Here is a 12,654-nt window from a genome sequence, read left to right as displayed (position 1 = left end):
TTTGATTTCTGAGGTGACTATAGCACACAGAGATGGGAGAGAACCAGTTAGCCGGGCGACTCTTGGTCTAGACAGGAATCGGCTTTGCAGCAGGGCTGGGAGTGTGGCTGGATGGTAGACTGCTGCTTACTCTGCCTGGATGAGTCATAATGGAGGAATGGGGCAGAGGAAGAGAGGGAGAGCACAGACAGCTGCTGTGGAGCTGTTTCTTTCACAGGGAGCATCCTCTTGCTGTGGGTTACAAAGCTGGGCCCCGAGTAAGAAAAACACTGCATTAAGATGTTTGCACAGAGAGCAAACCCAAAGTAGTGAATGGACTGCAGGCACCAGAGGTGTGTCTAAACAAGATCCAAGCTCGAGCTACAAAAGTCTTATTTTTATGCTTAATTTGCATAATAATAAAATGACTGTATTATGACAGCCCACAAGTAGTATATCTTTTATCTAGAATGATTGGCACCAGACATGGTTCAGATTTTGGAGGATTTTAGATCTTGGAATATTTGCAGACATTTTACCAACTAGACCAGAAAATACTAAATCGAAAATGGTTTAAAATGGAAAACTTATGAGCGTTGTTTATACTTAAGTTTCACATTTTGAGTTTTCCAATTAGGAATGCCCAACCTGTGTAGCAAAGGTGTTTGTGTGGCCCTTGGTTCTGTGTTGGCTACATGTCATGCTAAAAACACCCCTGCCTTTTGGTGTTCCTGACCCCTTCCTCTCTGGTCCACTGTGTTTTGATTACTGAAGATTCCACAGAGCACGGGCTCCATTAGGTGTTGTCCTCTGAGTTAACATAAGGCAGACTATAGTACCTCCTCATGCAGCTGTGCAAGGGTATGTATGTGCTTGACGATGATGGCTGGGTGGTAAGTGTGGATCTCAGTTCGGTGGATCTCAGATTAAGGAAGGTTTTAACTAACTTATTTTTTAAATACATACAGTTAAGGGGTCTAAAATCAGGTTTGTAAGATGTAAGTGCGGTGATCTAAGCATGGGCAACCACCCCTGTCTTTTCTATATGAGTTCTGGCGATCAAACAGTTCCTCTTGCAAGCAATATACTAGCTTACAGGATTCCTGCTGCCCTGTATGTTTTTTATCTGCAAGTTAAACTGAAAACAGCCTTTCCCAGGCCTATGGCTGGTGCTGAATCTATACTGCTGACATCAAATAACAAAAGCATTTGTTGCTGGGCGGTGGTGGCCCACACCTTTAATCCCAGCACTTGGGAGGCAGAGCCAGGTGGATCTCTGTGAGTTCGAGGCAAGCCTGGTCTACAGAGATCCAGGAAAGTTACCAAAGTGACACAGAGAAACCCTATCTCAAAAAAACAAAGAAGAAGAAGAAGAAGAAGGAGAAGGAGAAGGAGAAGGAGAAGGAGAAGGAGAAGAAGAAGAATTTGTCAAGGCTCAGCCACCAACCTTAAGGGCTGTTCAAGTGTGTAGATATACCTCTGTGACTATTGGACTTCTATGTGACTCAGCAGGGCCTCATTTGGGCTATATGAAGATGCCGTAGTCTAACCCAGTGCTGTAGACATCATTAGAGTCCTCTTTTCTTACTTGGGACTAATTGCTTAAAAGAATTAACAGACTTTGAAGGCACTATTTGATGTTTCCAAAGAAGTCCTTTGAGCCTCCAAAGGAATAAATCTTTTCCTCTCTTCTTTAATTGGCTGAAGAAAGATACTGAATTCTTTACCAACAGGAGCTCAGCTATTCTCCCAGCATCCCTCACATTGCAGGTAGCAGAGCAGGATGTCCCATTGTGGTACCCCAGGAAGCAGCAAAGGCTTCAGAAGAGAACCGATTCCTTCAGTCACCCTTGCTCACTGCCAGAACATTGTGCCTTTTGAATTTTAATTAGGCCCATTGGATGACTGCAAGAAATGAGAACACATTGAAAATTCACAGTACCAGACTCTTCTACACCTCAGAGAGATCCAAGAGATTTCTTGGATGAAATCAAAGAGGCTACAAGACCAGAGCTCTAGGATGAAAAAGTTCCCAAAAGTCAAAACACAAAGAAGAGAACTAGGCAATGTGTGTGGAGAAGATGTGTGTTTCCCACAGAAGAAACGAAGAAGGAGCATGAGGAAGAAAAGGGAAATGGCTTGTGAGATGCACTCAAGAGCCATAGCTCACCATCAGCCAGAATGTTCCTTGGAGATTTATTTCTGTAGCTAATCAGAGACACGGAGGTACATTTTCAGCTAATGTGGAACTTAAGAATAAGACGAAGATGTGGAATGGGAAATACTGTGTATGTCAAAGATAAAAGCTTCTCTCCTAATTTGTTGGATGCTACTAACTTTTGTCTACTTTTAAGAAAACACCCACAATGCCAGTGGTCCTAGGAAAGAACATGGGCCTAGGGAGTTGTTTAGTCTTTAGATGTGGTGGTTCTGTCAGGTGGGCCTTAATGAGCATCCTCCTGAGAGCTGAGTGAGATGGTAAGGCTTCATCTTCAATCTGACAGGTGACACTCAGTGGTGTGAGACTCAACACAGATCAAAGGCAACATAAATAAACTTCTCCGTTTCTCTTCCTCCCTAATATACCGTGTTTCTTCAGCACCGACAGGAGAAGGGAGGGTAACGATGAGGGAAACACACATGCACGCTTTACTATGTGCCAAGCACTGTGGGGCCCCGTTGGTAAACACTCCAGCATTTGGTGATGGTGGTGCTAGAGGTGGAACCCAGGGCCTGGCACATGCTAAGCAAGCTTTCTATCACTGAGGCACTTCAGTGATTCACTAAGCAATAAAGGTTAGCCTTGAACTCACTCTGTAACCCAGGCAAGCCTTCAACTTGTGATCTTCTTGCATCAGCCTCCAGATTATGCCACTAAGATACTGTTTATTCTGAGAGGTAAATGAGGTATAGGAAGATGAAATAGTTTTCCACAGTACTACCATGGAGCCAGAATTTTAACATAGGTTTAAGTATTGTCTTAATACTTCTGGAAGCTTTGGAATGGGCACATGTTTATAGCCCTATTTGCTTCCAAGATACACCTATAAATCACTATAGTTGATTCATCAGAAATGAATATAATTGCACAGAGATAATTTTAGTGTACAGTTTTAAATTAAATAAACAGTAATGTTCATATTATAATGCTTTATAAAATATATATAATACCAGTAAAGAACACATCCTAATCCACATTATATCAGACTTATTCTACATTTCTAATAGTCTTTTTTCAACGATCCTAAATATATGTTTTGTATCTAATATTACAAACATTCCCTGTGGCTTTATGAGGGTTTTATAACTGATTTTTAGGCTGATGGGTTTTTTTTTTAATATTAATTATATTTCAGGTTTTCTAATCACAGAATATGGAGATCTAATATTAATTTTAAAGGCATTTGTGGTAGATCTTGGTTATAGAAAGGATAGCCAAAGCTCACTTTTCTAAAACCATCTTTCCTTGTTCTGCCTTGTAGGGATCTACCGGACAGAAAGGGATAAAGGCACTTTGTATGAGCTCACCTTCAAAGGGGACCACAAACACGAATTCCAACGACTTGTCCTATTTCGACCCTTTGGCCCCATCATGAAAGTGAAAAAGGAGAAACTCAACATGGCCAACACGCTTATCAACGTTATCGTGCCCCTAGCGAGGAGGGTAGACAAGTTCCGGCACTTCATGCAGAACTTCAGGTGCGTGTGTTTGCAGGGAGCCCTGCCCCTTTCCTGCCATGTCCTTCATTTCCTTCCAGGTGCAAAGGCTCCTTTTCCTCTCGTCCACCCAGGTTTCTTCATGAAGTTTTCCACTTGTATTTGCCTTTCCCTAAAGCAATTAGAAAGGCCTTGCTGTAGTGCATTTTCGTTAGAAGGAAAGTCTAGGAAGGATGGGCGATCAACAGGGCTACACATCACCTTCATCCTGACCTGATGAACCATCTCTGCACACGTCACCTTCATCCTGACTTGATGAACCAGCTCTGCACACGTCACCTTCATCCTGACTTGATGAACCATCTCTGTACACGTCACCTTCATTCTGACTTGATAAACCATCTCTGCACATGTCACCTTCATTCTGACTTGATGAACCAGCTCTGCACACGTCACCTTCATCCTGACTTGATAAACCATCTCTGTACATGTCACCTTCATTCTGACTTGATGAACCAGCTCTGCACACGTCACCTTCATCCTGACTTGATGAACCAGCTCTGCACACGTCACCTTCATCCTGACTTGATGAACCAGCTCTGCACACGTCACCTTCATCCTGACTTGATGAACCAGCTCTGCACACGTCACCTTCATCCTGACTTGATGAACCAGCTCTGCACACGTCACCTTCATCCTGACCTGATGAACCAGCTCTGCACACGTCACCTTCATCCTGACCTGATGAACCAGCTCTGCACACGTCACCTTCATCCTGACCTGATGAACCAGCTCTGCACACGTCACCTTCATCCTGACTTGATGAACCAGCTCTGCACACGTCACCTTCATCCTGACTTGATGAACCAGCTCTGCACACGTCACCTTCATCCTGACCTGATGAACCATCTCTGCACACGTCACCTTCATTCTGACTTGATGAACCAGCTCTGCACACGTCACCTTCATCCTGACTTGATGAACCAGCTCTGCACATGTCACCTTCATCCTGACCTGATGAACCAGCTCTGCACACGTCACCTTCATCCTGACTTGATGAACCAGCTCTGCACACGTCACCTTCATCCTGACCTGATGAACCATCTCTGCACACGTCACCTTCATCCGGACCTGATGAACCATCTCTGCACACGTCACCTTCATCCTGACTTGATGAACCAGCTCTGCACACGTCACCTTCATCCTGACCTGATGAACCATCTCTGCACACGTCACCTTCATCCTGACCTGATGAACCAGCTCTGCACACGTCACCTTCATCCTGACTTGATGAACCAGCTCTGCACACGTCACCTTCATTCTGACTTGAGCCTGGGCTCTCCAGCCGAAAATGAAATTCTCAGAGGCAAGCAAATGAGGTTCAGCGTCATCTGTAGCAGGCAGGAGCTGGCTGATGGTGACAATCCCCACATCAGTGATGACTCTGGATGAGAAAGAGGCCCTGGCTCAGCAGAAGACTGGCTTCATTTGCTGTGCTGCTCTGACTGCATCTGGAGTAGATTGAATCACACTCTGTTTCTCATTCTTAGCTGCATGCCCTAAGAGACTGAGTTTAACACTGTGGCAGGAAGGCTTCAGCGCTCCTCTTTACAGGTGCTCAGTAAGTAGACCTTTATTCCAGGGTGCACTGGTAGAGCTGGTGTGTACATAACTGGAAACCTCTACTGGGCAACAGTGGGTCTCATTATCTTTTATGTATGGAATCTGCATATAGGCCGAGGTTAACCAGCTAAATGACTAAGTCGCTTTGTTTTAAAGAAGCCAGCTTATTTTATCCAATTATAAATCTTGAGAAATTTAGTTGATTTTTTAAATCTCGTATCATGTTCCTATTATTAAGAAGTCAGTAGAAGAATATGATTGGTAGTTCTCAAAATTCTAGCTCAAGAGCACAAGAGGGATCCTTTTGTAAATAAGCTATTTGTGTCAGGATCAAATCATCTTTGAAGAGACCATTGAATCATCTGATAATGGAAGACAGAAGTCACATCTGAGAGCCAGAGGCTGGAAAGGATAGCGTGTACAAAGACAGATTCCCAGCACAGGTGGGCACTGGGGCAGAGACTGAGTGGAGCATCTGCTGTGCAGCCACGGAGCTTCTGAGTATATGTAGGGCTCTGAAAAAGTGGAATGTAAAATCAAGAGTACCTAGGGCATTTAATTCTATGTAGGGACATGGTAAAAAGATGATTTTCCAAACACAGTCAAAAGGGGGATTATACAAAACATAGTGCTAGAACAAATGACCAAGCAGAGCTGGAAAAAGTAATTCTTTTTTTCACACCTAAGTTTAAAATCTGGCCAACCAAGCCAAAGAGGTCCCATGGGAACCCCCAAACAATGCAAGCTGTTACTAAGTCACTAGGCTTCTCTCCACAAACTGAAGGCAAGTCCCCGTTGCTGAGGACAACACCTGCACAGCTCCCTGGACACAAAGAAGTCAAGTTGGTGCCTACCTGGAGCCCGCATCCTTTTGTGCTGACATCTTTGGTACAGGACAGGACTCTGCACACTACCAAAGGAGAGACTTAAATACCAGCCCATCTACAAACTCTTAGATCTACAACAGTGTCCTGCCTGCAAGACAGGCTAGTGCAATGACGGCACAAAGTTTGTGGGAGTCACCAACCAATATCTGTTTTGACTGAAGGCCCACTCTAAGAGATGAAACCATATACTGCTTGGGTGACTAAGAATCTGAGACTAGATAGCACAGGGACTTAGGGTAAAACAAAGACTTCTTTTCAAAAAAAATGTAGCAATAAAATGACTCCTAATGACATCCTGCTATACTCATAGATTGGTGCCTTGCTCAGCCATCATCAGAGAAGCTTCCTCCTGCAGCAGATGGGAACAAATACAGAGATCCACAGCCAGACATTATGCAAAGAGAGAGAGATCTTGGAATACTCAGGAGATATCAAATCCCTCCTCTCAGGGCTCAGGGAACCCTGTGGAAGAGGAGGAAGAAAGACTCTAAGAGTTGTCGGAGGGCATGAGAGACACTAAGAAAACAAGGCCCTCTAAATCAACAGATGAACCCACAGAGATCGAGGCAGCATGTACCAGGCCTGCAGAAGTCTGTACTTGTTGGGATCTAGAGCTAAAAAGAAAAGTAGTCACATGCCTCTAATCCCTAACCCAGAAGCAATCTGCAATTGAAAACCACTTGTACATGAAAACTGAGTTTTCTACAAAGGGAGTCTCACTGGGGAGACAAACTACTCTCCAGGGTAGGCTGCATGCCCAGCAGTAGCTGACCAACCGAAAGTGAACTCAATTGGCAGCTTTGGAGGTGCCTTGGCTCATAATGTTGTGTCGGGGTTCTTCCTTTTTAAAAAAATCTTATTTTTTTAATATTGTATATTCATTTTTACTATGTCTATATTCTTCTTCTCTCTTTTTACCTTACGGGTCCTTTGCATATATATTATGGTTCCCGGTTTAGTAATTTTTATGGGATTTCTGAGTGTGTGACAAGTGGGTCTTTATTTCTTGTGCCTCCTCTTGGGCTCTTTTCCCTGTATTTGTTTGTTTTGTCCAATTCCAATGCGTTAGTTTTGCTTTATCTATTCTATTCTGTTCTGTTCTGTTCCCATAGAAGAGTGTTTTCTAATGAAAGGCAGAAGGGGATGATCTGTATGGGAGGGGAGGTGGGGAAGAGCTGGAAGGGGTAGAGGGAGGGGAGCTGGAATCACAATATATTACATGAGAAAAAATGATATTTTCAACCAAAAGGGGGGAAACATCTGGCCAATTAAATGTTTAGACACAATTAATCTGATCATAAAATAACTGGGAGAACATGTAGGGACTATTTATTAATGTTTACTGTTGCTATGACGTCCTTTTCAACTTCGGATTGGAACATATCAGCTCTAGTTGACACTGTACTGTGAGTGATTTTATACCCTCTACCTGTTGTGTACATGACCTCATAATGTCCCAATATTTTATATTTGTTTTAAAATTCAGGGCCAGGGAAACGGCTCATGGATTTAAAAAAAAGTCTTTCTGCACAAGCTTTATGACCTGAGTTCATTCCTGGAGCCCCCATAATGGTGGAGGGAGAGAACAAAGTCCATGGAGAAGTCCTTTGCCCTATACACTCTAACTATGGCACATACCACATACATTATGTCTATACACATAACAGTATGAAATAAAATTATTTAAAAATTCAACAAAAGATCATCTTGGAGTTTCTAACTTAGAATGGATACTTAGCTTCTAGAAGTGATTACTTGGCTGCTATAATATATTTAAGCAATGTAGAACGAAACAAGGAATAGATTATTTTAAAAGCAACTCACAGCTAAACATTATTTACTTTAATTCAATACCATTTCATGCAACCTTTCTTAACATGTATGCTATGGAAAGGATGGTTCACTGGTTATGAATAATTCAGTACTGCATGAGATATTTTACATGTTCCATTTTTAATGAATTAAATTTTACCTCCTTAAATTTGTAGTTAAAAAAAAATCTGAGTATGCTAGAAGGAACTGCTGAGCTTCTAGCAAATGTGTCTTCACTCTGAAGCGATGTTAATGCATAAGAGATCTTTCTCATGGTGAGGTTACTCACAGAACAAACTATAATTATAATGTCCTTGAATCACATTTTAGTATCACACCGAATTGACGAAGGAATTACAGTAGGAAAAAAGAATCCACACATTCCAGGCGCTCTCTTTCCTCTGTCATCCCTCCACACTCCAAGTTTAGTGCCCTGTGTTTTTACCTAGTTGGGGGATGCAAGCCTTGGTTTCTGATTTGCAAAAGGCAAATTCTTTATTCAGATTTGTTGCATTTACCTAGTGTTCTTAAAATAACATCCCATCCCTCAGTTCTTGGTTGTCTTTAATGGGTAAGAAACACAAGGACAGCCATAAATGCTTTAACACCGACTGTCTGCTGTTACCTTTGTAGTGCTAACAGGACAGGTTGGCTGGCTGGGCTTAAGGGCTTGGACTTTACTTAGGACTTTATGGGCTTTCTTTTAACATTGAATGATGCCATGGAAATGTATTAAGAATCTTTATCTCTTCTAAAAGTGACTTTTGCCTCAAGGCCAAAAGAATCCTTCTTTAGTCTTAAATTATAGTAACTTAATCAGGATATGTCTCTTCTTGGTATTGATTGTTCTTAACCATTTGCCAGGAATATAGTCGCTATGTTGTTTTATGGACTCTTTTGTGTTAAGGGGTGATGATGGTTTGAATGAGAATGGCCCCCATAGGCTCATATATTTGAATGTTTGGTCCATAGTTGGTAGAATTGTTTGGGAAGCATTAGGAGGTGTGGACTTGTTGGAGGAGGTAAGTCATAGAGGTGGACTTTGATGTTACAGAAGCCTATATCATTCCCATCTCTCTCTCTCTCTCTCTCTCTCTCTCTCTCTCTCTCTCTCTCTCTCTCTCTCTCTCTCTCTCTCTCTCCCTCCCCCTCTCTCCCTCTCCCTGACTCATGCCTGTGTGGATCAGGATGTAAGCTCTCAGCTACTGCTCCATGCCTGCCTACTGCCATGTTTCCCACCATGATGATCAAAGACTCTAACTTTCTAGAACCATTGGTCCCAATAAACTCTTGTTTTGTAAGTTTCCTTGATCATGGTGTCTCTTCACAGCAATAGGAATATAATTAATATAGGGGTTTTATGGCAGATGCATGACTTGTTCAGTTCTGTGCTACATGGGAACAAGTTGTCTGTTTCATAACTTGTGTCCATTTATTAACATCTCCATTTTTCTTGTGTGTATATGTTGTGTTTATATGGCATATGTGTATATGGTATGTGTATGCATGTGTGTGTATGAGGTATGTTTGTGAATTTTATGTGTATAGTGTGTATGTATATGGTGTGTATGTTGTGCATATATGATGTGTGTGTTGTGTGTGTGTGATGCATTCATATGAATATGCCAGAACACAGGCCAATGGGTGGACATGCAGAGGCCAGAGGAGATGTCTTCCTCTATTGTTCTCCACCTTACTGTCTTGAGACAGGGTCTCTTATGGAACCAAAAGCTTCCCTTCTGGCTGGAATAGCAGCTACTGAACACTTGTGATATGCCTGTCTTTGCCCCACAGTGCTGGGCTTATAGTCAAGTGCAGCCATGCCCATGTCTTTCTAGAGATGCTGGATTTAGATCCTCATGCTTTCTGAGCAAGCACACTTACTCACTGGTCATCTACCCAGCCCTTCTCTCTGTCTTCAGTTCCTTTACCTGCGTGCATGTGAGCCTTCTCTTTGATCTTTTACAAATGTGCCCTGTATCTTTCTAAGACACTTCTGTTTGTCTTGACATTGATTTATTTCCTGAGTATACACTGTGCCTGGTACTATTATTTTCTTTTGTTTTAAAATTAACTTTTTTAAATTGAATTCATATTTTGTGAAAGTGGAACAATCGTAAGAAAGCTTCTTTTGTTTGATCCTGATTTCCTTTGAGACTATATTTTCTTCCTACTTTGAATGCCACTAAAAAACAAAAAAACCCTACCCCTGTCCCCCTTCACCCTTCTTCCCACACCCTCTTTCTTTCTCCTCTTGCCCCAAGGGTGCAGTTGCTGTCCTGTTTCACAATCACAGGCCTGCCTGGGCTTCTGCCTCATCTGAGGGCCGCTGTACCCACCCCTAGCTGTATTCTGAAGGCAGAAGAGTGTTCTATTGACCTCTGGGATGTGAGAGCGCAGGTGGAGAAGAGCCTAGTGGGCTGGGTGCAGCCTCTGTTGGCCGTTCCTGGTTGCTGTGGCCCTTCTTGGCTGTGGGATGATATGGAGCTTTACCAGGCCACCTTCTTAGTCAGATCTCAGCACCACTTCTGTGCGCCACTTCACTCCTCCCAAACCAGAGCCATACAGAGGCTTGCTTTTGTGGGTGACAAGCTTGAGAAATGCTAACTTTCTCACCCGTGTTGTTGGGGCTTGATAGAAAGTGCTTAGAATCTATAGGGATGGAAGCAAGGACAAAGCCTGGGCAGGCCTTTGGCTCAGACACAATACAAACTCATCCGGGTGCTCGTTTTCTGAACTTCCAAGCAGACAGGAAGACAAGAAGGAAACAAGGGCTAGTTTATATTCGCCTTCATATGTAATGAGAAAAAGCCATTGTTGGGTGAGGCAAGCTTATTTCCAACAGTGGACCTTCAGGGCTTTCATTTAAGAGGTAATGGATGCCAGGTGATGATATTCCTAGCCAGCCCAACAATTATGATGGCAAGAGGTAGGTCTTTCCATCTCCTGACCAAAAAAAATAAAAAATAAAAAATCCCACTTTGCCTTTTGGGACCAATATAGATGACTCTGGTCTTGGTGATGCAGGGCTTCCGGGTGTGAACTCGTCTTGGATCCTGGCGGTCATTGGCTGGCACTTACGAAGGCTCCTTTGTTGCTGCCATCAGGTTGGCCTGCATGTGAAAGCCAGAGTCCTCACGTGCCATTCCATCACCCATGAACAGCTCCCATCCCTTGGGATGACGGGATATCTGGGGCTCCCAGGGGAACTCTGCTCGAGTCAGGTCAGGTTTGCACGGGCACTGGTGGCCCAGGAGCTGTGGCCTTAACCTGCCTCCTCTCCTTGGCTTTGTCAACCACCTCGTTTTGCCTTTGAAGCTATCTCATGTTTGGCTGTGACTCTGAGTTTCTCTCATCTGTGTTATGGATTTTAGGCTCATCGGTTCTTTCCTCCTGTGCTTTGTTTGATCTCAGGAACACTCTCACAGTAACAAAGAGATAGATCTTCAGATCGTTATCTCTGCCACTCCCAGCAGGGTGGGGGGACTTGAATGGGAAATAGTCTTCCTAACTTTTTTCAAACCTTTTTCTGTTTCTTCCAAGCTTGCTTGCTTTTTGTTTTGACTGCTTCCAGCTGGAGTGAACCCTTTTTCTTGTCAAGTTCCTCTTCAGAATGGGTGGGTTATGTTTGTTTGAATGTCCTTCATTTTCTCCTTCCGGCTCTTCTCATCTCTCTCAAGGCATTCTTGATGTTTTAATGGACTATCAGGGTCATTTTCTACTTGACTTTCTTTAGAAATTTTCTCTTTCTTTCCATTTTGGCCTAGAACCTTTAAGGAGGCTCCAGAAATTTCTGGGGGAAAAAATTAAAGCAGGAATTATATATTTCAATTGAAACAATCCTTCAACATTTGGCTAAGCTGATATAGGTGACTGAAAGCCCTCTAGCCACCAGGACTGTGACAGAGACAGATTCCTGTGCCCTCCGTATTCCTTAAGGAAAGTCTGCTGTCTTGTGTAATACAGTCGTCTTTCTAACCCATGTCCCGACACCAGTCCTCTGAGCCATTGCACTACTCACAAAGCAGAGCTACACCGAGAAGCTTTCCTAGCTGACGAGCTTGAGAAACGCGAAAACTTCATCAGTCATGTTGTTTTAATAGCTGTCCTTAGGGACCTAATAGAAGAGGTGTTTAGTTTGAGCTACACGTCGTATAGAGATGTCCAGTCAAGAGACTGAAACATGGTCAATTGGAAGAGAGGTTGTGTTTTCTGTATTGTGACAAGAATCAGGAAAGTTGCTTGATTGCAGGTCAGAATCCACCGTCACATCTTAACAAGGAGCAGAACACCCAAATAATAGAACAGTAGAATTGTTTGTTAAATTCACGTTGGCAAAGGGCTAAGGGGAAGGATGCACCAAACCCAAAACAGAATGCTGGGATATAAGCAGAGGCCAGAGTGCACCAATAACCCTCTGTCCCTCTCCAGGATGGAATCTCTTCCTTACAGTTTTCCCAGTTCCTTTATCACTGAGCGACTTCCCTCCTATTGACATTATAAACCATTGGCAGACTGGGGTCTGTTGTGTGAAGCACTCCAATTCCTGATACATTTTCCCATTCCTGTTATGTTTGAGGAGAGACTGACTTAGAAAAGAGTAGCAATGAGATTCCTCACAGCTAAGCCTTTTCTTAGCTGTGGAAGTCTCCTTCTGCTCCTCCTCACCTATGGTGCTGACCTGAGATGATGTCTC

At 43.1% G+C, this 12,654-nt stretch overlaps 1 protein-coding gene across 1 annotated transcript in view; it reads left to right on the top strand.

Moving 5' to 3' along the window:
* The window catches only part of Csgalnact1 (chondroitin sulfate N-acetylgalactosaminyltransferase 1), a 332,858-nt gene that overhangs the window by 293,871 nt on the left and 26,333 nt on the right, over positions 1-12,654 (top strand). Inside the window, exon 7 of the mRNA XM_059244472.1 lies at positions 3,462-3,678. Coding sequence (XP_059100455.1) covers positions 3,462-3,678 — 217 coding nt within the window. The remainder of the gene's footprint in view (positions 1-3,461; positions 3,679-12,654) is intronic.

This window comes from Peromyscus eremicus, chromosome 17, assembly GCF_949786415.1.
Source record: "Peromyscus eremicus chromosome 17, PerEre_H2_v1, whole genome shotgun sequence".
In the NCBI taxonomy this organism is placed as follows: Eukaryota; Metazoa; Chordata; class Mammalia; order Rodentia; family Cricetidae; genus Peromyscus; species Peromyscus eremicus.
Note: the sequence above shows the minus strand (reverse complement) of the source record. Positions and strands in the feature narration are given on the sequence as shown.